Raw genomic sequence first — 23,004 nt, forward strand, 5'->3', positions numbered from 1 at the left:
TTTGAAGACATTGACATGGGAGATACCACTTTGCTGCCTTGTTTAGGGGGGCCCTAAATGGAGTCCTGGGCTCTCCCAAGGGCCTAAATTGAACCCTGGGCTGTTCCAATCGTTTTTTCAATGTTGCATTATTGTTATTGCGTTGGGAAAAGCGTGCAAAACGTGTGAACGTGGCTTCTTTGCAGGAAAGGAAAGGAAGGGGGGAAGAAACTTGGGTTTGGGGGCCTTTGCTTGCAAAGAGTCCTGGGCTGGAGCTGGAGAAGGTGAGTTTGCAAAATGCACACAATAAGGTCCAGGGGAAATCTGTGACGCGTGTATTTGTGGGTTGGAAATGGTCGACACGCGTCCTCACCCTAGACTTATGCAAAAGGTTAGAAGACTGAGAAGCTCCCATAGAGTCTGTTGGAAGCTGCTTTTGCAAGAGCCATTTTGCTGCCCTAAGTCTAGGCTTAGGGAGGAGGAAAACATAGATTGGGATCATTCCTTTGGGGCATTTGCAATATATATAGAGACTAATCCGGAATTTATAACATAACTGTGGTTAAACCGGTTTGCATTTCTTTCTTTTTGTTAAAAAATGTTGATTTTCCACCAGATACAAAATGCACTAGGCAGTTGTAACACTATGATTCAGCATTAACTGCTATGGAATTTTTGGGGAATACATCAAAAAGGAATTATTATTGTCTCTTTGACACTGCTTGAATTGCCCTGGCTGAATGTTATGGGAACCTGGGATTTGTAGTATCCCTTTGACACCGCTTGAATTGCCCTAGCTCAAAGTTATGGGAACCTGGGATCTGTAGTATCCCTTTGACACCGCTTGAATTGCCTTGGCTGAGTGGTATGGGAACCTGGGATTTGTAGTATCCCTTCGACACCGCTTGAATTGCCCTGGCTGAATGCTATGGGATCCTGGGATTTGTAGTATCCCTTTGACACCGTTTGAAATGCTCTGGCTGAATGCTGTGGGCTCCTGGGATTTGTAGTATCCCTTTGACACCGCTTGAATTGCCCTAGCTCAATGTTATGGGTTCCTGGGATTTGTAGTATCCCTTCGAGACCGCTTGAATTGCCCTGGCTGAATGTTATGGGAACCTGGGATTTGTAGTATCCCTCTGACACTGCTTGAATTCCCATGGCTCAAAGTTATGGGATCCTGAGATCTGGCTGAATACTATGGGATCCTGGGATTTGTAGTATCCCTTTGACACTGCTTGAATTGCCTTGGCTGAGTGGTATGGAAACCTGGGATTTGTAGTATCCCTTTGACACAGCTTGAATTGCCCTGGCTGAATGGTATGGGATCCTGGGATTTGTAGTATCCCTCTGACACCAATTGATTTGCCTTAACTGAATGCTATTTGTAGTATCCATTTGACACTGCTTGAATTGCTCTGGCTGAATGCTATGAGAACCTGGGATTTGTAGTATCCCTTTGACACTGCTTGAATTGCCCTGGCTGAATGCTATGGGAACTTGGGATTTGTAGTATCCCTTTGACACTGCTTGAAGTGCCCTGCCTCAATGCTATGGGAACCTGGGATTTGTAGTATCCCTTTGACACCACTTTAATTGCCTTGGCTGAATGCTATGGGAACTTGGGATTTGTAGTATCCCTTTGACACTGCTTAAATGGCCCTGGCTCAATACTATGGGAACTTGGTATTTGTAGTATCCGTTTGACACCACTTGAATGCAGCTGGTTGAATGCTATGGGAACGTGGGATTTGTAGCATCCCTTTGACACCACTTGAATTTCCCTGACTCAGTGCTATCGGAACATGGGATTCATGGTATTGCTTTGACACCCCTTGAATGGCCTTGGCCGAATGCTAGGGATTGCTGGGAGTTGTAGTTTTACAAGGTCTTTATCTGCCAGAGAGTGCAGGTGTCTCGCCGTACTAAAAAATTTTCAAGCTACCGGCGAAAAAACTGAAATAGACTTAATATTACTATGTTAGATTAAATTAAATTTGTCTTTGTTTGTTTTAAATGCTGTATTCCAATACTATTAGCAAGTCAATGCAGAGTTTATGTTATGATTGAGTATGGGGTATAATATTAGATAGGCCTGTTTTTAATCGTAGCTCTCAAGCAACCAGAAACGAGATTCATCCAACATCTATCTACCAATCGCCATAGCTGCCTTGTCAGCACTGCCATACAATCCAGATTATCAAATCAGATAATCCACATTATCTGCTTTGAACTGGATTATATGAGTATACTGTGCCATATAATCCAGTTTAAAGCAGATAACCTGGATTTTATATGGCAGTGTAGACGGGGCCTCAGACTGGATCTACACTACCATATAAACCAGTTTCTGAGTCCAAATTAGCAGACATGCTGTTGTCTGCTTTGAACTGGGTTTGCAGAGAAGCCTAAAAGTCTTCTAAAACTACAATTCCTATGATTCCAAAGCATTGAGCCATGGCCCTGGGTCCGTGCTAGGAAATCCTGGGATCTGTAGTATGGCGATACACCTGCACTCTCTGGCAGATAAGGACCTTGTATAAAACTACACCTCCCAGGAATCCATTGAATTCAGCCAAAACCATTCAAGGGGTGTCAAAGAAATACTACAAATCCCAGATTCCCATAGCATTCAGCCAGGGCAATTAAAATGCCAGATAATCCAGTACAAAGCGGATCAACTGGATCCAGAAACTGGATTGTATGGCAATGTAGATGGGGCCTGAGACTCTTGTTGTTGTTGTTGTTGTTGTTTTCTTAACTGCCTCTTGCCAAGGCTCAAGGTATTGTACAACATAATACGGTACATGGACAAAAGCACAAAACCATTCCAATAAAAGATCTTCCTTCTTGTTTTGCAGACCCTGTTCAGCTTTTTGGTGTGAATGCAACTGCATGTGTGAATGCAACTGGGTTTGGACACAGGGAAATAACCCCAAAGTGGGGTGAGAAGGCTCCCCCTCCAAGAGAAACCCTTCGTAAACATGGCAAGTCGTTGTTCGGTGGCCAGCTGCCTAAATCGCCGCTGGCATGGCAGCCGCGTCACCTTTCACAGGTAGGGCCTTTTCCTATGAATTATTTTGGGTGACCTTTCTAACATTGTCAGTGTTTGAACGTCGCACAAATCTATTTGTTATGGATGCATCTGCACTGTAGGATTGATGCAGTTTGATACCACTTTAACTGCCATGACTCAAGGCTATGGAATCCTGGGAGTTGCAGTTTGGTGAGGCCCTAGCCCTTGTGGGCAGAGAAGACCTTGCAAAACTATATCTCCCAGGATTCCATTGCAGTTGAAGTAATGCCGAACTGCATTAATCCTACACTGAAGGCTGCAGATATAAACCAGATTATCAAAATAGATAATAATAATTATTATTATTCCGTAGTCATCACACATATTCCAATTATATTATATTTATTATATTATATTATATCACTATATAGCAGGTATGGGCAAACCTCGGCCCTCCACGTGTTTTGGACTTCTGGCTAACTGCTGTTAGGAATTGTGAGAGTTGAAGTTCGATGTTTGATGTTTGTTGTTTAATTAATTGTTTACTATTGCTTTAAATGTCTAATGATTTTGTACTATATATATTGAAACTGTGTTGTTAACCGCTCTGAGTCGCCTAAGGGCTGAGAAGAGCGGTATACAAATAAAGTAAATAAATAAATAATAAATAAAATACCTGGAGGGCCAAAGTTTGCCCTTACCTTCTATAAATCTATATATAGTTAAATGTCCACCCAGAGGGCATCTAGACCAACACCCTTCAGTCAGGCAGGAAGTCACAATCAAAGCCCTCCTGAAAGATGACCATCCATCTTCAGTTCAAAAATCTTCACGGAGGTTTAATCCCAACAGAAGTGGAGTGCTGGTGTTGTTCAACTCTTTATAATTTGCAACATTTGTTGATTGAATTGCAGTAATTGCCACTAAAATGGATCTGCTTCAAATTAAGAAAAGAAGATCTGTTGTCAAGGATGTTTGTGATGAACTACATGGATTCTAGGACAACTTGGGGGTCAGAACCCCTGGGAGGTTGCGGGGATGGGGGGGGGGAGGCAGAGGAGTCACCAAAGACCATCAGAAAACACAGCATTTTCTGTTGGTCATGGGGGTTCTGTGTGGGAATTTTGGCCCAATTACATCATTGATGGGGTTCAGAATGCTCTTTGATTTAGGTGAACTGTAAATCTCAGCAACTACAACTCCTAAATGTCAAGGTCTATTTTCCCCTAACTCCACCAGTGTTCACATTTGAGTATTCGTGCCAAGTTTGGTCCAGATCCACAGGGCTCTCTGAATGTAGGTGAACTACAACTCCAAAACTCAAAGTCAATGCCCACCAAACCCTTCCAGGACTTTCTGTTAGCCATGGGAGTTCTGTGTGCCAAGTTTGGTTTGATTCCATCATTGGTGGAGTTCAGAATGCTCTTTGATTGTAGGTGAACTATAAATCCTAACAATTACAACTCCCAAATGACAAAATCAACCCCCCCCCCCCCGCAACCCCACCAATATTCAAATTTGGGCATATCGGGTATTTGTGCCAAATTTGGTCCAGTAAATGAAGATACATCCTGTATATCGGATATTTACATGACGATTCATAACAGTAGCATAATTACAGTTACGAAGTAGCAATGAAAATAATATTATGTTGGGGGTCCCCACAAGATGAGGAACTGTATTAAGGGGTTGTGGCAATAGGAAGGTTGAGAAACACTGCTCTAGGACATAAGAAGGGGGAAATTATAAACCTTCTTTATACTGTCAAGAATATATGAAACATATATATATAGGTAAAGGTAAAGATTATCCCCTTACATGAAGTCCAGTCGTGTCCAACTCTGGGGTGTGGTGCTCATCTCCATTTCTAAGCCGAAGAGCTGGTGTTGTCCGTAGGCACCTCCAAGGTCATGTGGCCAGCATGACTGCATAGCGTGCCGTTACATTCCCTCCAGAAAGAGACGTATTGATCTACTCACATTTTTCATGTTATTTTACTTTATTAATATCATTGTTATTAATACATTTATTATTTTAAAGGTAAAGTTGTTCCCTGACATTAAGTCCAGTCATGTCTGACTCTGGGGTGTTGTGCTCATCTCCATTTCTAAACCGAAGAGCCGGCGTTGTCCGTAGGCACCTCCAAGGTCATGACTGCATGGAGCGCTGTTAGCTTCCCGCCAAAGCAGCTCCTATTGATCTACTCACATTTCCATGTTTTCAAACTGCTAGGTTGGCAGAAGCTGGGGCTGACAGCGGAAGCTCACGCCGCTCCCGGATTCGAACATGCGAACTTTTGGTCAACAAGCTCTGCAGCTCAGTGCTTTAACTCACTGCACCACCGGGGGCTCCAACATATATATAACTATGTATATATTATAATATATATTATTACAGGCAGGGAGTTCTGGCATGGGCTGGTCCATAAAGTCACGAAGAGTTGGAAGCGAGTAAATGAATAAACAACAAATATTATAATTTATATATATAGAGAAAGTATAAAACTCCTGTAAGGAGTTAATTTAACCCCTGGTTAGTTAGCAAAGCTGAATGACCCAGGTTGCAAAAAGTTGCAAGTCTGAAAAGCTTGTCACCAATATGAGAAGCTTGAAAAGCTTGACCTAGTCTTCCCAAAATAGTGTTTTCCCAGGTTAATACATTTTTGTGTGTTGTTTTAATTCATGGTTTTCCCCACTTTTGTAGAGGTCCTATGCCCCTAATCCAGTGAATGTGGAGAACTTAGTGTAGCTGATTGTGTGATTTTTCTCTCTTCCAACCCAATTAATGCAGGTTTCCTCTTGCAAAGGAAGACCAATTGCAAAAGTGGCTCGCAAATATCGGACGCCCCAACTTCACTCCATCGTACAACGATGTCATTTGCTCTGAGCATTTCAAAAAGACTGATTTTTGGGCGAACGTGGCTTCTGGGAGGAGAGAACTGAAGCCTGGAGCAGTCCCGACTGTGTTTCGGCTACCTGGCCGGCCAAAAAGGGTAAGTTGTGCTGCTCTTATACAGGAATTGTTCAGTTTATTTTATTTATTTATTTATTTACAGTATTTATATTCCGCCCTTTTCACCCCGCAGGGGACTCAGGGCAGATTACAATGTACATATACGTCACAGACATTCAATGCCATAGACACACAACATATATAGACAGACACACAGTGGCAATTTAACATTCCAGCTTTTTCATGATGGTATTCTGGCCACCAGGGGAGCTGTCGCTTCACCATCCATTTGTGTCACTGATGAAGTACTTCCTCATTCTTTACATGCTTGCTGGAGATTTTTATGGCGTCGTAAACTAGCCTCCCTGCATAAGCAGTACCTAAATTTCCTACTCAACAGATGCAACTGTCTTTTGGACTGCAAAGGTCGACAGCAAGCTACACAAATTGGTTGGAAGCTCACTCCAACCCGGGCTGGCTTCGAACTCATGACCTTTTGGTAGTGACCTTAATGCAGCTGACTCCCAGCCAGCTGCGCCACAGTTCCATTTCATATCATTTCATTTATTTATTTATCATGTCAGAAGCATTTTAAAATACAGTTTTTAAAAAACCCTTGGCATTATGCTAAATGTCTGGGTTGTTGTGTGTTTTCTGGGTTTTATGGCCTTGTTCCAGAAGCATTCTCTCCTAACATTTCACCCACATCTGTGGCAGGCATCCTCAAAGGTTGTGAGGTCTGTCAGAAACTAGGAAAATGGGGTTTACATATCTATAAGTGTGAATGTTTCCATTGGCCACCTTGATTAGCATTTAATGGACTGGCAGTTTCAGGTGTGTTGACTTACCACTCCCCTCGGCTTATACTTCATTCAAGGTTATTTATTATTTTACTCTGTTATTAGTATTATTTTTATTACATTTATTATTTTACTTAATGTGTTATTATTATTATTATTATTATTATTATTATATTTACAGTATTTTACAGTATAATTATTAATGCATTTATTATTTTACTCTATTTATTATTATTATTACATTTATTTTACTCTATTATTATTGTTATTATTGAATTTCCATTATTTTACTCCATTATTATTATTATTATTATTATTATTATTATTATTACATATATTATTTTACTCTCTTTATTATTATTAGGATATGTAAGCACATATACATTGAAGAAGGTCAGAATAATAGTTTAATCAGAGTTGGGCAGTCTTATCTTAAATTACAGTTTTATGTAAATATTCAAAACCATTTAACCTGCTGATTCTGCAATTAATATAATTTTATCAATAACTATTTTTATGTATTGTCGAAGGCTTTCATGGCCGGAATCACTGGGTTGTTGTAGGTTTTTCCGGGCTATATGGCCAAAAATTGCCTCCAGAACATGGCCATATAGCCCGGAAAAACCTACAACAACCCATCTATTTTTATTTTGAAATTTACCCATAGAGGCTGCATTTCCCACCCTTGGCTTATACAAGAGTCAATACGTTTTCCCAAGTTTTTTGTGGTAAAATTAGGTGCCTCGACTTATATTCGGGTCGGCTTATACTCAAGTAATATTCCTGCTTCTTGGCAGAATGGGGTTGGACTGGATGGCCCATGAGGTCTCTTCCAACTCTTTGATTCTATGATTCTATGTGTTTTTTAAAAATATTCTTCCACAGGGTGCTAAAAGGATTAGTGCTAGAAAGAGATTTACCCTTATCCGGCATAAGACACCAGTTCCCAAACCGAGCCGTCCACCAGAACCTGGTGATAGTAAAGCCGAAGCACCATCCTCCAAGAATGACATCGTAACTCTGGAACACTCCTACTCTTTTTTGGCAAGCTCAGGTAAGAGCCAAGACACTGATTTCATGAAATGTATAGCTGACAGGTGCTAAATGTACTAGACAGAGAGAGAAGCAGAGAGATGATGGATGCCTCAAAGCCATTGACAGAACTATGATTTGGGGTACATCTACACTGCCAAATTAATGCAGTTTGACAACACTTGAGCTGTCATAGCTCAGCTCTACAGGATTCTGGACTCTTCTCTGCACGCTTTGTCAGAGAAGGCTAAAGTAAAGGTAAAGGTTTCCCCTTGACATTAAGTCTAGTTGCGTCCGACTCTGGGTGACTATGCTCATCTCCATTTCTAAGCCAAAAGCCAGCATTGTGCGTAGACACCTCCAAGGTCATGTGGCTGGCATGACTGCAAGGAGCACAATTACCTTTACACCGGAGCGGTACCTATTGATCTCACATTTGTATGTTTTCAAACTGCTAGGTTGGCAGAAGCTGGGGTTAACAGCGAGAGCTCACCCTGCTCCCCAGATTTGAACCGCTAACCTTTTGGTCGGCGAGTTCAGCAGCTAGGCAGTTTAACCCTCTGTGTCACTGGATGCTCCTCAGAGAAGGCTGAAGGCCTTGTAAAACTACAAATCCTATTATTTCATAGCACTGAGCCATGGTAGTTAAAGTTGTGTCAAACCACAGTGTAGATGCACGCCAGCCCAAAGCAGTTCTGTGAAGAGCTTAGATGCATTCATCCTCTTTAGTCATAAATTGGAAAGAAGTTTAATATCGGTCATCCAGAATTTCTAAATCCATTTTTAATATCCCTTATTCAGAATTCCTAAATACTCCAAAAGCTGAAATACTTTTTTCTTTGCTCCCAAAATCCCTCCAAATGCTTTCTAAGCCACATTTTGGGCAATTTTAAACTCAAAAGCCCTTTTTAAAAAGATGGAAGTGAACTAAAGTGACTTCTGATCACTTCCTATTTGGAAAAAAAATGCTTGTTTTGGGCTAAATATAATAATAATAATAATAACAATAATAATAATAATAATAATAATAATAATAATAGTTTGACTTGTGATTTTGTGATATGAAATCCAGCATATATATCTAATTTTCTGTGACATACTGTGTTTTTGTGTCAGTAAAATAATAATAATAATAATAATAATAATAATATAATGGTAAAGGTGTCCCCTGACATTAAGTCTAGTCGTGTCTGATTCTGAGGAGTGGTGCTCATCTCTATTTCTAAGCTGAAGTGAAAGAGTTGTCTGTAGACGCCACCAAGGTCATGTGGCCAACATGACTACATGGAATGCCATTACCTTTCCACAGAAGAGGTACTTATTGATCTACTCATATTTGCATGTTTTCAAACTGCTAGGTTGGCAGAAGCTGGGGCTAACAGCGGGAGCTCACCCTGCTCCCCGGATTCAAACTGCCGACCTTTTGGTCAGCAAGTTCAGCTGCTCAGCGGTTTAATCCACTGTGCCATCGGAGGCCATAATAACAATATACTGCTAATAATAATTATAATAATCATATAATTCAGGAAACCCAAAACAAAACAAAAATTTATTTTTATTTATTTACTATATTTATATACCACCCCTCTCAACCTGCAAGCGACTCAGGGCGGTTTACAGTCAACCCCAAAACCATAATAATAATAATAATAATAATAATAAACCTTTATTTATACCCCGCTACCATCTCCCAAAGGACTCGGTGCAGCTTACAAGAGGCCGAGCCCAAATACATCAGTAAAATACAATTAAAACATTAATATAGATATAAAACTAAGTAAAATCAATCAATATCAATAAAAACTTGTATCATTAGAGTCTCCTTGTTAAAAACATTGTCCAGTCTCGAAGGCATTGAGAGAGATCTGGAAAAAAAATATCTTTCAATCCCCAGCCTGTTAGAGTTGCCCACCCCTGGTTTAGGACCCATCTACACTAACCACTAAAGCTAGTTTCAAACCAGTATTAGCGTGATATCGCTTTGCAAGTGATTACATAGGAAATCCGGGAACTGGTTTGAGGTCCAGATGGTGATGGCACAAATCACAGAGCGCTGGTGCGCATTAAGGGCTTTTGTTTGCATCCTTTTTTGTGAAATTATTGCCTAACCACTGCATGTTTGAAGCTAGCTCCAAACTGAATTAAATGGTCAGTGTCAATTCTTGACCTCTCCCTGCTCCCCATCCCTGTAGCCTCCTCTGCCTTGGATCTTCGGGTTGCGTCAACACGGGACCAAGGCACGGCTGATGTTGAAGCACGGAAAAGCCTCCGCCTGCTCCAGGCCAAGTCCAAGAGAGAAAACATGGAAAAAACAACCCTGGAAGCGCAGGCCCTTGACCCTGAGGAACAGCGCCTGCGCTTCCGGGGCTTCTGCTACCAAGAGGTCGAGGGGCCTCGCAAGGTTTGCAGCCACCTCTGGGACCTTTGCTGCCAGTGGCTGAAGCCCGGGAGGAACACCAAGCTGCAGATGCTGGAGTTGGTCATCCTGGAGCAGTTCCTCTCTGTCCTGCCCCAGGAAATGCAAGGCCACGTCAAGGCGAAGACGCCTTCAAGCTGCGATGAAGCAGTAGCCCTGGCAGAAGATTTCCTCCACACTCAGCAAGAAGAGGTGAGAGCCATTCTTTTTGGGGTTGTGCAAGGATTGTTCTGGTGTGCCTGTTTCTGAGTTTGCAAGCATGGGCAAACTTTGGCCCTCCAGGTTTTTTGGACTTCAGCTCCCACATCTGTTAGGAATTGAGAGAGCTGAAGTCCAAAACACCCAAAGGGTCGAAGTTGGCCTATGCTTGAACCCCAACAAATGTGGAGTGTTGACTGTATTCCGGAATCTACAAAAATTCCGGTCTCAGCGGTGGTGAAGGGAGCTTTTGCACAATTAAAACTTGTGTGCCAGCTGCACCCTTACCTTGGGAAGTCTTTACCACAGTGGTCCACACTCTTGTTACATCCCAATTAGACTACTACCAATTAGACTACTGCAATGCGCTCTACATGGGGCTGCCTTTGAAGACTGCCTTTGAAGACTGCCCGGAAGCTTCATTTAGTTGAACCGTCAGCAGCTAGGTTGCCCACTGGAGCAGCATACAGGGAGCATTTATTTATTATTATTAACTTTATTTGTACCCCGCTATCATCTCCCGAAGGACTCGATACGGCTTACAAAGGCCAAGACCTCAACAAAACAACAGCATAACAAATACAACTCAAAGCAAAATCAAAAACATAAAGCAATAACAGTAGAACAACAAAACATTACACCATAACACAATAAAAACTAGGGCCGGGCCAAGTAATGGGTACAGATTAAAAAGTGCTGGGTGTTACAGGTGGTATGTTGGATTTCAGGGTAAGTGCAATGTACAGACAATCTTAAATAAAGTGCTTCTGGGACATAATGCTGGAGTTTTCCTATTCTGGAAAGGCACATCGGAATAGCCAGGTCTTCAAGCTCTTCCTAAAGACTGCCAACATGGGTGCTAGTCTGATGTCTTTGGGGAGGGTGTTCCAAAGTTGGGGGGCAACCACAGAAAAGGCCCTGTCCCTTGTCCCCACCAAACGCGCCTACGATGCGGGCGGGATTGCGAGCAGGGCCTCTCTGGATGAACGAAGGGAACACGTGGGTTCATAAACGGAGATGCGGTCATGCAGGTAGGCAGGTCCCAAACCGTTTAGGGCTTTGTAGGTAAGCACCTGCACCTTGAGTTGGGATCAGAAGGTAAACGGCAGCCTATGGAGCTCCTCTGTTACACCAGCTCCACTGGTTGCTGATCTACTACCGAGCATAATTCAAAGTGCTGGTTTTAACCTTTAAAGCTCTAAACAGTTCTGGCCCAGACTACATGTCCGAACGTATCTCCTACTACGAATCATCACAAAGTTTATGATAATCAGGAGATGCCCTGCTCTCGATCCCACCGCCGTCACAAACGCGATTGGTGGAGACGAGAGACAGGGCCTTCTCAACAGTGGCTCCCCGTCTGTGAATTCCCTCCCCAAAGACATCAGACTGGCCATCTCCTTCCTGTCCTTTAGAAGGAAACTCAAGACTTGGCTGTTGGACCTTGTGTTTGACCATTGAATGAAGACATAAGCAATTTTGACGTGACAATGAATGGTCAATATCTCTCTTCAGTTGTGGTGCCCAGAATTGGACACAGTATTCCAGATGTGGTCTAACCAAGGCAGCATAGAAGGGTAGCATAACTTCCCTGGATCTAGACACTCGACTCCTATTGATGCAGGCCAAAATGATCAAGGGTCCAGAGAACAAGCCCTGTGAGGAGCGGCTTAAAGAGCTGGGCATGTTTAGCCTAAAGAAGAGAAGGCTGAGAGGAGACATGATGAGGAACATGTATAAATATGTGAAGGGAAGTCATAGGGTGGAGGGAGTTGCCCTGGAGACTAGGATGTGGAGTCTCAAATTACAGGGAAGGAGATTCCATCTGAACATTAGGAAGAACGTCATGACTGTGAGAGCTGTTCAGCAGTGGAACTCTCTGCCCCGGAGTGTGGTGGAGGCTCCGTCTTTGGAGGTTTTTAAGCAGAGGCTGGATGGCCATCTGTTGGGGGTGCTTTGAATGCAATTTTCTTTCTTCTTGGTAAGGGGTTGGACTAAATGGCCTACGAGGTCTCTTCCAACTCAATGGTTCTGTGTTTCTATGAATGTGCAACTTCGTTTCTCTCATTTTAGGAGGTGACGGACGATGCCATCAAGGCAAAGAAGCCTCCTTTGGGCGTGAGTCCTGTCAAGAAGGTGGATGAAAACGCTCCTGAATTAGGTAGAGATCTATTCCGCCATGGATACCCAAAACCATGGATGACCTCTCAGCACATCATATCCTTTCAGGGTTCTCATTGTTTTCCTTTGTGTCCCAGAATATGTCGTTGCAGCAGAAGAGAACCAGGTGGTGGAGAGCCATCAAAACGAAGGCCTTGGCACAGAAGAAGGGATGGTGCCGGAGAACGTTTCTTCCGTGGTAGAAGTTGCCGAAAGTGGGTCCCCATTACGGAAGACAGGGAGTGGCGGGAGGGAAAAGCGGCCTAGTGTGTAGGCCGAAGCCTACATAGGCGAATTTCACCTCAGAGGAGGAACGAGAGGAGGGAGCGGGATTGTCCTCAAGCGCGACATATTCATGCTTGATTATTCTTTTGCATTGATTTAATTGAGGCTCAAGTTTCTTATTTCTTTGGTCGTATTTACAGGCGAGGTGTGGGCCGGCCATGAGGAGGGACAGCCCTGCGTGACTTCGGCTGAAGAAAGCAAAGGGAATCCTGCCAATATGGAGGGCAGTGAAGCCAAGGAGAAGGAGACAACGATAGGTAGCCGTCATGGTGGCCCAATACAGGGTGAAAAACCATCACTCGGATCTATCCTCAAGGAAAACCAAGCCTTTTTCTTCTGGCTCCATCTTGTGCTTTCTTGCTTGCTTATCACAATGGGGCCGCTTTTGAGATGAGAGTATTGAAAGTGGCTTCAGTTATATGTGATGGACTCAAGGCCCGCCATAATCTATATAAATAAACATGTAATGTTCGTTTGTGGGATTAACATAACTCAAAAACCACTGGGCGAATTGACACCAAATTTGGACACAAGACACCTGTCAGGCCGATGAGTGACCATCACTCATAAAAACACTGAAAAACACAGCAGAAGAGACTTAAAAACTAAAAAACACATTACAATGCATGCGCAAAACCACCTATATATATACACAAACACACATATACACATATATAAATATATATATATACATACACAAAACACATATACCCAGACTGGGCCACAGCAATGCATGGCATGGGACAGCTAGTAATCTATATAAATAAAAATGTAATGTTTGTTTGTGGGATTAACATAACTCAAAAACTACTGGACAAATTGACACCAAAATTGGACACAATACACGTCTCAGGCCAACAAGTGACCATCACTCTTAAAAACACCAAAAAAACACAGCAGAAGAGACTTAAAAAGCCAAAAAATCAAAAAAGACATTGCAGCGCATGTGCAAAAGCACATACATACACACACACAAAACACACACACAAAACACATATACACAGACTGGGTCACAGCAACACGTGGCAAGGGATGGCTAGTCTATATAAATAAAAATGTAATGTTCGTTGTGGGATTAACATAACTCAAAAACCACTGGATAAATTGACACCAAATTTGGACACAATGCACCTATCAGGTCAACGGGTGACCATCACACCAAAAAACACAGCGACAAAAGCAACTCCAACCCCAAAAGACTCTTAGGAAGGCTGTTAGGAATTGTGGGAGTTGGAGTCCAAAACCCCTGGAGGGCCCAAGTTTGCCCCTACCTGGTCTACTCTTTGGAATTAATCCACAGCATTGAGCCATGGTAGTTAAAGGGACCCCATAGGCCATCCAGCCCATCCACTTTTGGCAGTAAAGGAAGACACCATCAAAGCCTACCCAACAGATGACCATCCAATTTGAAAGGAGCCCCAAAGGCCATCCAGTCCAACCTCATTGGGCGGTAATCAAAGCCTACCCGACAGATGGCCAACCATTTGGAAAGGAGCCCCAAAGGCCATCCAGTCCAACCCCCTTTGGTCTTAGATATTTGTGTCTGTCTGTCTGTCTGACCATCCATCTACCATTCTATCTGTCTTATCTATATCCCATCCATCTACCTTCTGTTCCATCTATCAATGTCCCTTCCGTCTCTTCTGTCTATTGTTTCATGCCTAGAATTCCTCTGTTTTCTGAGGGCCACAGCAACGTGTGGCAGGGGTAATAATAATAATAATAATAATAATAATGTTCTAGAAGCATTCTCTCCTGATGTTTCGCCTGCATCTATGGCAAGCATACCTCTGAGGATACTTGCCATAGATGCAGGCAAAATGTCAGGAGGGGATGCTTCTATAAAATGGTCATATAGCCTGAAAAACCTACAACAACCCAGTGATTCCAGCTATAGAAGCCTTTGAAAATACAATAATAATAATAACAAACTTTATTTATAACCCACCACTATCTCCCCAGAGGGGACTCATGAGACCAAGCCCAAAAATGGTACAGCATATTTAGGCACAAACAACACAAAAATTACGTCATAACAAAGTACATAAAATAACAGAATAAAATAAACGATACAAAATAATATAATAAAATCAAACACCAAGTGTGGGCCAAATGAATGAGATAAAATTTTAAAACCCTGGGAGAGAGAGGAATAGAGAAAGTGTATTTGTGAGAGAGGAGCCCATAGAGGAGCACTGGGGTTTGGACTTTATTAAGAACAGGGGAAAGCGCATCATGAGGACAACTGTAGATGGCAACAAACAAACGGGTCAACAACAACAACAACAATAATGACTGTGCAAAGACTGGCACAAACAAGTAAAGGTGATCCCAGTGGTGATTGGCACACTGGTTGTAGTGCCTAAAGACCTTGGCCTGCACTTAAACACAATCGGCGCTGATTGTGTTTACCATCTGCCAGTTGCAAAAGGCCACTCTACTGGGATGTGCAAATGAACATTACATTTTTATTTATATAGATTTTGCAGCTCTAGGGCAGTGATACTGCATGTAATGATTCCATAAATAGCGGGTTGTAGTGTAATAAACTTGTTTTAACAATAATAAAATTAAATGTGTATGATATAATACAGTGGTTCTCAACCTGTGGGTCCCCAGATGTTTTGGCCTTCAACTCCCAGAAATCCTAACAGCTCATAAATTGGCTGAGGTTTCTGGGAGTTGTAGTCCAAAACACCTGGGGACCGACAGGTTGAGAACCACTGCTCTAGGGTGATTGTAGCTCTAACCATAACTCTTTGTTGACTCTACCAGGGAATTACCAAATTGAGGTGAATGAGAGCGGTCAGCTGGAAAGATCTGAGCAAACAGACAATGGCAGGGAAACATCACTAGAAGAGGCCAAAGGGAATGATATGCAGGATCTTAATGTTCAGGACCCCTCTCAAGATGGAGAAGGCCCATATGGATGTTCTAAGTGTGGAGAAAGCTTCAGCGATAAATCCCTCCTCCTTGAGCACAGAAAATCTCATCCAGGAGAAAAGCGATACAGCTGCTCCTTGTGTGAAAAAAAGTTCAATAAGAAAGCATGTCTGGTTGCACATGAGAAATCTCACACAGAAGATAAACCTTATCAGTGCTCCGACTGTGGGAAAGCGTTTGGTCAGGAATCGTCCCTTGTGACGCATCAAAGGATCCACACTGGAGAGAAACCGTATGAATGCCAGGAGTGTGGGAAAAGCTACCCCTGGAAAACATCCCTTGCGGTGCATCAGAAAATCCATGCAGGGGAGACCTTCTCATGCCAACTGTGTGAGAAAACTTTCAATCAGAAATCATTACTGAGGATACATCAGAAGATTCATACAGCAGAAAAGCTGTACAAGTGTGCAGATTGCGACCAGAGTTTTACCCTGGAAAAATACCTCAATGCCCACAGGGTGAGGGCTCACACGCGAGAGAGGCCGCATGCTTGCTCCCACTGCGACAAAACGTTCATTTTTAAGTATTCTCTCATTGAACATGAGCGAATGCACACAGATGAGAGGCCTTACGAATGCTCGGATTGTGGGAAACGCTACAATGGGAAAGCTGCCCTCGTCGTCCACCAAAATACCCATGCCGGGCAGAAGTCATTTCTGTGCCCTGAGTGTGGTAGGAGCTTCAAAACCAAATGTGCCTTGACCGGACATGAGAAACGCCACAGAGGAGTGAAGCCCTATACATGCTCGCATTGTGACAAAAGCTTCTTCTGGAAACACCTCCTTGCTTTACACGAGAGAATCCACACAGGGGAGAGACCCTATAAATGCACTGAGTGTGACAAAAGCTTCCGATATAGGAACAATCTGGCTATACACAAAAAGAACAGCCATGAGACCATCCTCAAAAGGGAGAGGACCTACCAGTGCTCGATTTGCGGCAAAAGTTTCCGCTGGAGAAGGAGTTTTGTCATGCACGAAAGAGCCCACACGGGGGAGAAACCCTACAAATGCATCGACTGTGGAAAAAGCTTCATGAGCCGTGTGTCCCTTATCGTTCATAAGAGACTGCACACGGGAGAGAGACCCTTTCACTGCCCTGAATGTGGGAAGAAGTTCATTAATAAACAGGCCCTGAGTAAACACAAGATCGTCCATACGGGAGAGAGGAAATATTCGTGCACTGTGTGTGAGAAAAGGTTTGCCAATAAAGGCAACCTAATGAGACACATGAAGATCCATACAGGAGAGAAACCCTACAGCTGCCACATATGTGGGAAAAGCTTTATTCAGAAGGTTTGCCTCATGGAGCATGAGCCGACCCATCGCAAAGACAAGCCGTATGTCTGCTTGGAGTGCGGCAAAAAATTCAAACGGAGAAAAGGCTACCTTTCACACATGAGGATGCATAGGGGAGAGAGTGCGCCAGAACCCGCAAAGAAAAGCGTGAACAATGAGGAGTCTGTTGTTACAAGCAGGAAAACCCCGGCCAATGAGAAATTGCATCCATGCCCGATTTGCGGCAAGAACTTCAAATCGCGGTGCCACCTTATCCTTCATCAGAGAACCCACACAGGAGAGAAACCCTATCAATGCTCTGAATGTGGGAGACGTTTTAGTCAACAGTCGTCACTCAACACACACCAGAAGGTCCACACAGGCGAAAAGCCCTCTTTGTGTACAGAGTGTGGAAAGAGCTTCCATAATAAAAGCAATTTAGCCCGGCACCAGCGAATCCACACGGGGGAGAAGCCGTTCATGTGCCAAGAGTGTGGGAAGAGCTTCAACCAGAAGGCTTCCTTGGTCGCGCACCAGACGACCCACAGCCAAGACAAGCTCTACTCGTGCCCAGACTGTGGGAAGACATTTAAGCTCAAAATGTCCCTCCACATACACCAGAGAACTCACACAGGCGAGAAGCCCTACGAATGCTCTCAGTGCGAGAAACGATTCATTCGACGTTCCCAGCTGAGACGGCATGAGAAGACACACGCAGGTGAGAATCCCCTTGATGTATGAAGGAAAATGTGGGAAGATACTATGGGGAAATCCTGGCAATACTGTTCCAGATTACATAGTTGAACACTGCCAAATGATAGCTACAATCAGTGATAAATTTAGAAAGGGTAAACCCATAGAGCAGAGCTTTCCAAGCATTTCATGTTGGTGACATACTTTTTAGACTTGCATCATTTTGCGACACAGTAATTCAATTTTAGTAGCAAACTGGAAGTTAACCTAATTACTTACGAGACATATGGACACATACATAAGTTGTAATAATGTAATGTCTGGGGACCCAACAAAACTCATGAAGTCCTTTCATTTCTATTTTTCAAAATACATGATTTGTAAGATAATTTCATACATTTCTAAGATTTTGTCATTTTTTGTTACATTCACACAACCCACATTGCATTTGATATACTAATGTGTTGCAACACACAGTTTGGAAAGCTCTGTTGTAGAGAGTGGGGCCATCAACTATGTCTTTGGCTTTTCTGCTGAAGAGTTCTGGTGCTTCACCAAATTACAAATCCCAGCATTGTATGAATCTGTGTTATCTATAGCAGAGTAGAGTGTAGTGTAGCCAGTGCTACATATGAACTGATGGTAGGAAACAGGAGAGAAAATGTGCAGGATACTCTAGTAAGGTTTTAAAAGGGAAATAACTTCATTTTATTATTGTCATTTGCAGTTAATATGAAAAGTATATACACAAAAGAAAGACACACAACGTTAGTCGAAGAGTCCCTAAAGCTGACTCTTGTGTGTGTGCGTAAGGCATCTTGAGGAAGAAATGTTCCCTTTTCAAACCATAAGACTAATAAAGCACAGTAAAGACTTCTGGTAAAAAGGAGACATGACTCAAAACACCTTGAGTCACATCGATCTAGGAAAGAGACCATCCAAAATCACTTCAGAAAAAAGGCAACCATCTGTTTATGAATCCCCATGAGATATTTTGTGCTTCTCCCCAGGTGTTTCATCTCCTGACACAACCGAGATTATTCTGCCCATTTCTGAGCTGGCCATGGAAACGACAGAATCTACGGAGATCTGTGTGGAAACATTTAACGCTACTGTGGTAAGGAAGAGGCATGCTCCTTTCTTGCTTCCTAGGGGACTTTTTCGATGGCACAGAAAGCAAATGTTACCATGTTCCCCATTAAGAAACATCTAGATACCCATCACAGGACAAAACTTTTGTCAAAAGGAAACTTGTATCACATGTTTATGGAAGGGTATGCTCCCATATCTAACTAAACAAGGAAAATTTGAGATCTTGGAAGGATCTCAGCTGCAACTGGAAGGGAATTCCCTTTTCAATTTGTCTTCCTGGATCCTCAAAGTGGCTTCTGTAAATGTAATTTTCAGTTAATCCAGTTGCACGTGTTTTCTTTCAGACCATTTAAAACCTAGGAGAAGGGCCTGTTCCTTACCTATTCTGCACAATGTATGGTTTCCATTGTTTAGATTCATACTGTTTCTTTTTCAACAATTTTCCATTTGAACAAAATCTGGCCACCAGATTAAAAAAAAAACAACACTAAAATCAGAACAGTAAACAAAGAACAACACTCAGAAAATAGAGGCATTCCAGACAGGAAACAATCTGGCCAGCTAACACCTCCCAACAAAGGATTCCCCCAGGTAGGAAGTAGCCAGGTTTTGAAGCTGCAAGGCCATTCAGTACTAATCAAGGTGGCCAATTGCAACATGCCTCAAACAGACAAGAGTTCTTTCTCCCACCCTGGACCTTCCACAGATGTATAAACCTCACTTGCCTAGTTTTCAACAGACTTCACCAACTCTGAGAATGCCTGCCATAGATATGGGTGGGTCAGGAGGGAATGCTTCTGGAACATGACCATATATCCTGGAAAATTCACAGCAACCCAGATTTTCCATTTACTATTAAACAATTTCAAATATCTTATTCCAATTCTTATCTTGCCAGGTGAATGTGGATGGTGAATTATTTCTTCTGCAAACTTCTGCATAAATCTGGATCATCTTCATTGGGAACCAAGCTTCGGTAAGATAGCAAACTTGGCTCTTTCTTCTGAACGTGTTAGCAGTAGCTTTCTTTCACACCTTGAGAGTTTTCCTTTATGCAAGTAATGTAAATAGTCAGATGTTTTCAAATTAGTGCTTTGTTCATATCTGGATTTGGAGTTGGGGAGAGCCTCGAGTCACTTTGTTTTTCCGACAACACTGGATTATTTGAAATAGTTTAAAAGAAAAAGGGGGCAAGAAGAGTTACAAAAGGCTCTCCAGAGAGAATAGGCGTTGGAATGGAGACTACGCTTCAGTATATGCAAGTGTTCAGTCATGCAAATTGGGGCAAAAGAAGATTTGCTTTACATATTTGTTAATGGGACCTGAGCTGGATGCGTCTAAGGCTGTATCCACACTGCAGAATTATAGCACTTTGTGTCATGACCTTATCTCCTGGTTTTGTGTGAAGCCTGGAAATTAGACCATGCCTTAGACCTGGCCTGTATATATTTGAAACTAGGGAGAGGGTTTCCATGGAAATGGGAGCAATGAAGGGGAGGGGCCAAGGTGAGGAATAGGAGACATTAGGGAAATAAACTGTCAGTTGGAATTTTGTTTCATACCCTAATGTATGCTTTTGGAAAATAAAGTCTTCCCTCTTTGTTTGTGAGGTAATTTCTTTGACAGAAAGCTACAGATCTGGACACTTTGACGTCACATAAAATGCTATGGCACAGTGCTAGGAAATTCTGGAATTTGTAATTTTGTGGGCTATTTTTGGCTAAAGAGCTCTGCCAAAGAGTGTTAGGGCCTTGCCAAATCCATTGTGCCATGACAGTTAAAGTGGTGCCAGATGGTATTAATTCTACATGGTAGATACAGCACTTTTATAGCTTGCATCTTCCTGGAGAGAGCCAAGGGGTCACCATCTTAGCCCCAAATTTGGACAATTTAGGATTTTGGAAAGGGGCAAGCTGTAGATTTTTTAAAAAGTGACTTTTCTGTTCTTTGGAGCAAGCAAATTAAAAATGAAAACAAATCTTTATTTCTTTACAGGTTCCATGAACAAGAGTGTCTGGAAATGGAGGTTTTCAGAATATTCCTCTTTGCTTATTTTCTGTATCGTATGTTTTGTTATGCAGCAAAATGTATTGAGAGCTGTTTCTGATTAAATCCTTCCTTTCAAAAAAGAAGCAATAACACAATGCAAAACATATAAAAGGGGGAAGGGAGGGAGAAAATAGATCTTGTATTTATATATTTCTCAAAATGTATCTATTATTTCCCAACCACATGCTCTCAGTCACAGGAACTTGGAAAGGGTTGTGTGTGTGAGAGAGAGAGTTTGAATTTCAGCTTTCAGTCATTGCGAATTGGAGAATTGGGATGTTTCCAGCCAGAAATGCAGACCCTGAACTTGAGAAGACTGAGAAAGGCCAAGAGAGACAAAGAGAAGAAAGGATGGAGATGAAATCAATCCCTCCCCTTTAAAATATAATTGCTAGAATGAAATAATTTATGTTATATAGACTAATAGAGGAAAGGATGGAGGTGAAATGACTCCTAGAATGGTTTGCATGAAATCTTTTGTGTGTCTCTCTGGATGTGTCTCCATTGCAGAATTAATGTAATTTGGTACTACTTTGGCTGCCATGGGCCAGTGCAAGAGAATCATGGGAATTGTAGTTTTACCAGGTCTCCTTTTAGTCTCCTTTGCCAAATAGGGAGTACTGGTGCCTCACCAAACTACAACTCCCAGGATGCCATCGCATTGAGCCAAGGTGGTTCAAACTGTATTCATTCTACAGTGGAATTGCACCCCTTGCATGGACCTTGTGAACTCTTCATCCAGCAGGACGGATACTCTCTGATGCTCACACAGACACTTGCCTCCTGAATCTTGAGAGCCCAAAGGATGCACACTGAATCTCTCCAAGGTGTCCATGAGTCCATGCTTGTACTATCTATGTGTCCACTGCAGCTTATATTGCAGGAGCATTGTCTTGCCTGTGTATCCCACCATTATAGTCCTCATGCGAAACCAGTTAATCCATGGAGATGAAGCCGATCTCCACCCACCCAGTTTTCTTTCTTGTTGGTTTCCATCCAGTTTGCACACGTTGTAGAATCAATGCACTCTGATGTCGTGGCTCCAAGCCATGGGATCCTGGGAGTTGTAGTTTGGTGAGGCACCAGTACTCACTCTTTGACAGATAAGGTTGAAGATCTTGTAATACTACGATTAACAGGATTCCATAGCATTGAACCATGGGAGATAAAGGGGTTTCAAAGTGCAATAATTCTGCAGTGTGGATGCATCCATATTCATACATAATCTAAAGCATTTCCCGGCTCTCGTTTGATTGAGTTTTCTTCTTACTTGATTTGTGGGATGCTGCTCTGAATGCTTCTAATTATTTTTGTATAAAGGCCAGAGATTATTTTGGATTGCAACCTCTTCAACTTAAATAAACTGATGTCTGCACTCTGGCTGCTAGTTTTGTGTTCTGTGACGACATTCCTCGACTTGTCATTTGTGTCTTTCCCATATTGCTTTCAGTGGGTTCAAATCAAGGAAAAGCTTCATAGGAACCACCACTCCTCTTAACGTCCCCCTAGCAACAGCAAGAGTATCTCTCTGGGCAGCTAAACCAGGAAATCCCAAATGGATGGCCCTCCTCGAGGGTCTTCCTCCAGGGGCAAACTAAGAATGGGCAACCTGGAAGTCTCTGATCGGAGTGGGCAGATCAAAAGACAACCTGGCAGAATGGCACTACCCAAAAGAATCCCACACCTTGTGTTACTGTGGAGCAGAACAGACAACTCCGCATCTGTATGCTTGTCCACTATGCCCTGCCTCATGTGCAGAGGAGGAATTGTTGGAGGCTACAGACTATGCCATTGCTGTTGCCCATTTTTGGTCAAAAGTTATTTAGCGGCTTGTGCTCCTTCTATTTTTATCGGTTTTATACTAATTTGTGCAATGATTTTGATACTGAATACATCAAGTGATGAAAATCATCTGTGGTCATTGTTTTTGCTCTCTTGAAATCAACTGGTAAACCTGCCATGGCCTTGAATCATAGAATTATTGAGTTGGAAGAGACCTTGTGGGCCATCCAGTCCAACTCCATTCTGCCAAAAAAAGCAGGAAATTCGCATTCAAAGCACCCCTGACAGATGGCCATCCAGCTTCTGTTTAAAAGCCTCCAAAGAAGGAGC

At 42.6% G+C, this 23,004-nt stretch overlaps 1 protein-coding gene across 2 annotated transcripts; it reads left to right on the plus strand.

Moving 5' to 3' along the window:
- LOC137096253 (zinc finger protein 585A-like) lies at nt 1-22,272 on the plus strand. Of its 2 annotated transcripts, none has more exons than XM_067465118.1 (12): nt 1-263; nt 2,841-3,034; nt 5,786-5,987; nt 7,633-7,801; nt 9,972-10,387; nt 12,467-12,554; nt 12,652-12,768; nt 12,979-13,095; nt 15,614-17,776; nt 18,762-18,868; nt 19,742-19,819; nt 20,839-22,272. In XM_067465118.1, the coding sequence occupies exons 2-11, from the start codon at nt 2,964-2,966 to the stop codon at nt 19,784-19,786; spliced, it is 3,495 nt and encodes a 1,164-aa protein (XP_067321219.1). In that variant the 5' UTR covers nt 1-263; nt 2,841-2,963; the 3' UTR covers nt 19,787-19,819; nt 20,839-22,272. The 2 variants fall into 2 exon arrangements, with proteins under 2 accessions (XP_067321219.1, XP_067321220.1); XM_067465119.1 differs by lacking the exon at nt 1-263 and adding an exon at nt 350-370.
- Nucleotides 22,273-23,004: the final 732 nt, after the last annotated feature.

This window comes from Anolis sagrei, chromosome 2 (assembly GCF_037176765.1).
Source record: "Anolis sagrei isolate rAnoSag1 chromosome 2, rAnoSag1.mat, whole genome shotgun sequence".
NCBI classification, from domain to species: domain Eukaryota; kingdom Metazoa; phylum Chordata; class Lepidosauria; order Squamata; family Dactyloidae; genus Anolis; species Anolis sagrei.

Coding starts and splice junctions, on each gene's coding strand:
- LOC137096253 (XM_067465118.1), top strand. CDS start 2,964: ATGGCAAGTCGTTGTTCGGTGGCCAGCTGCCTAAATCGCCGCTGGCAT. Junction 12,555..12,651: donor TGAAAACGCTCCTGAATTAG/GTAGAGATCTAT, acceptor TTTGTGTCCCAG/AATATGTCGTTGCAGCAGAA. Junction 12,769..12,978: donor CGTGGTAGAAGTTGCCGAAA/GTGGGTCCCCAT, acceptor TCGTATTTACAG/GCGAGGTGTGGGCCGGCCAT.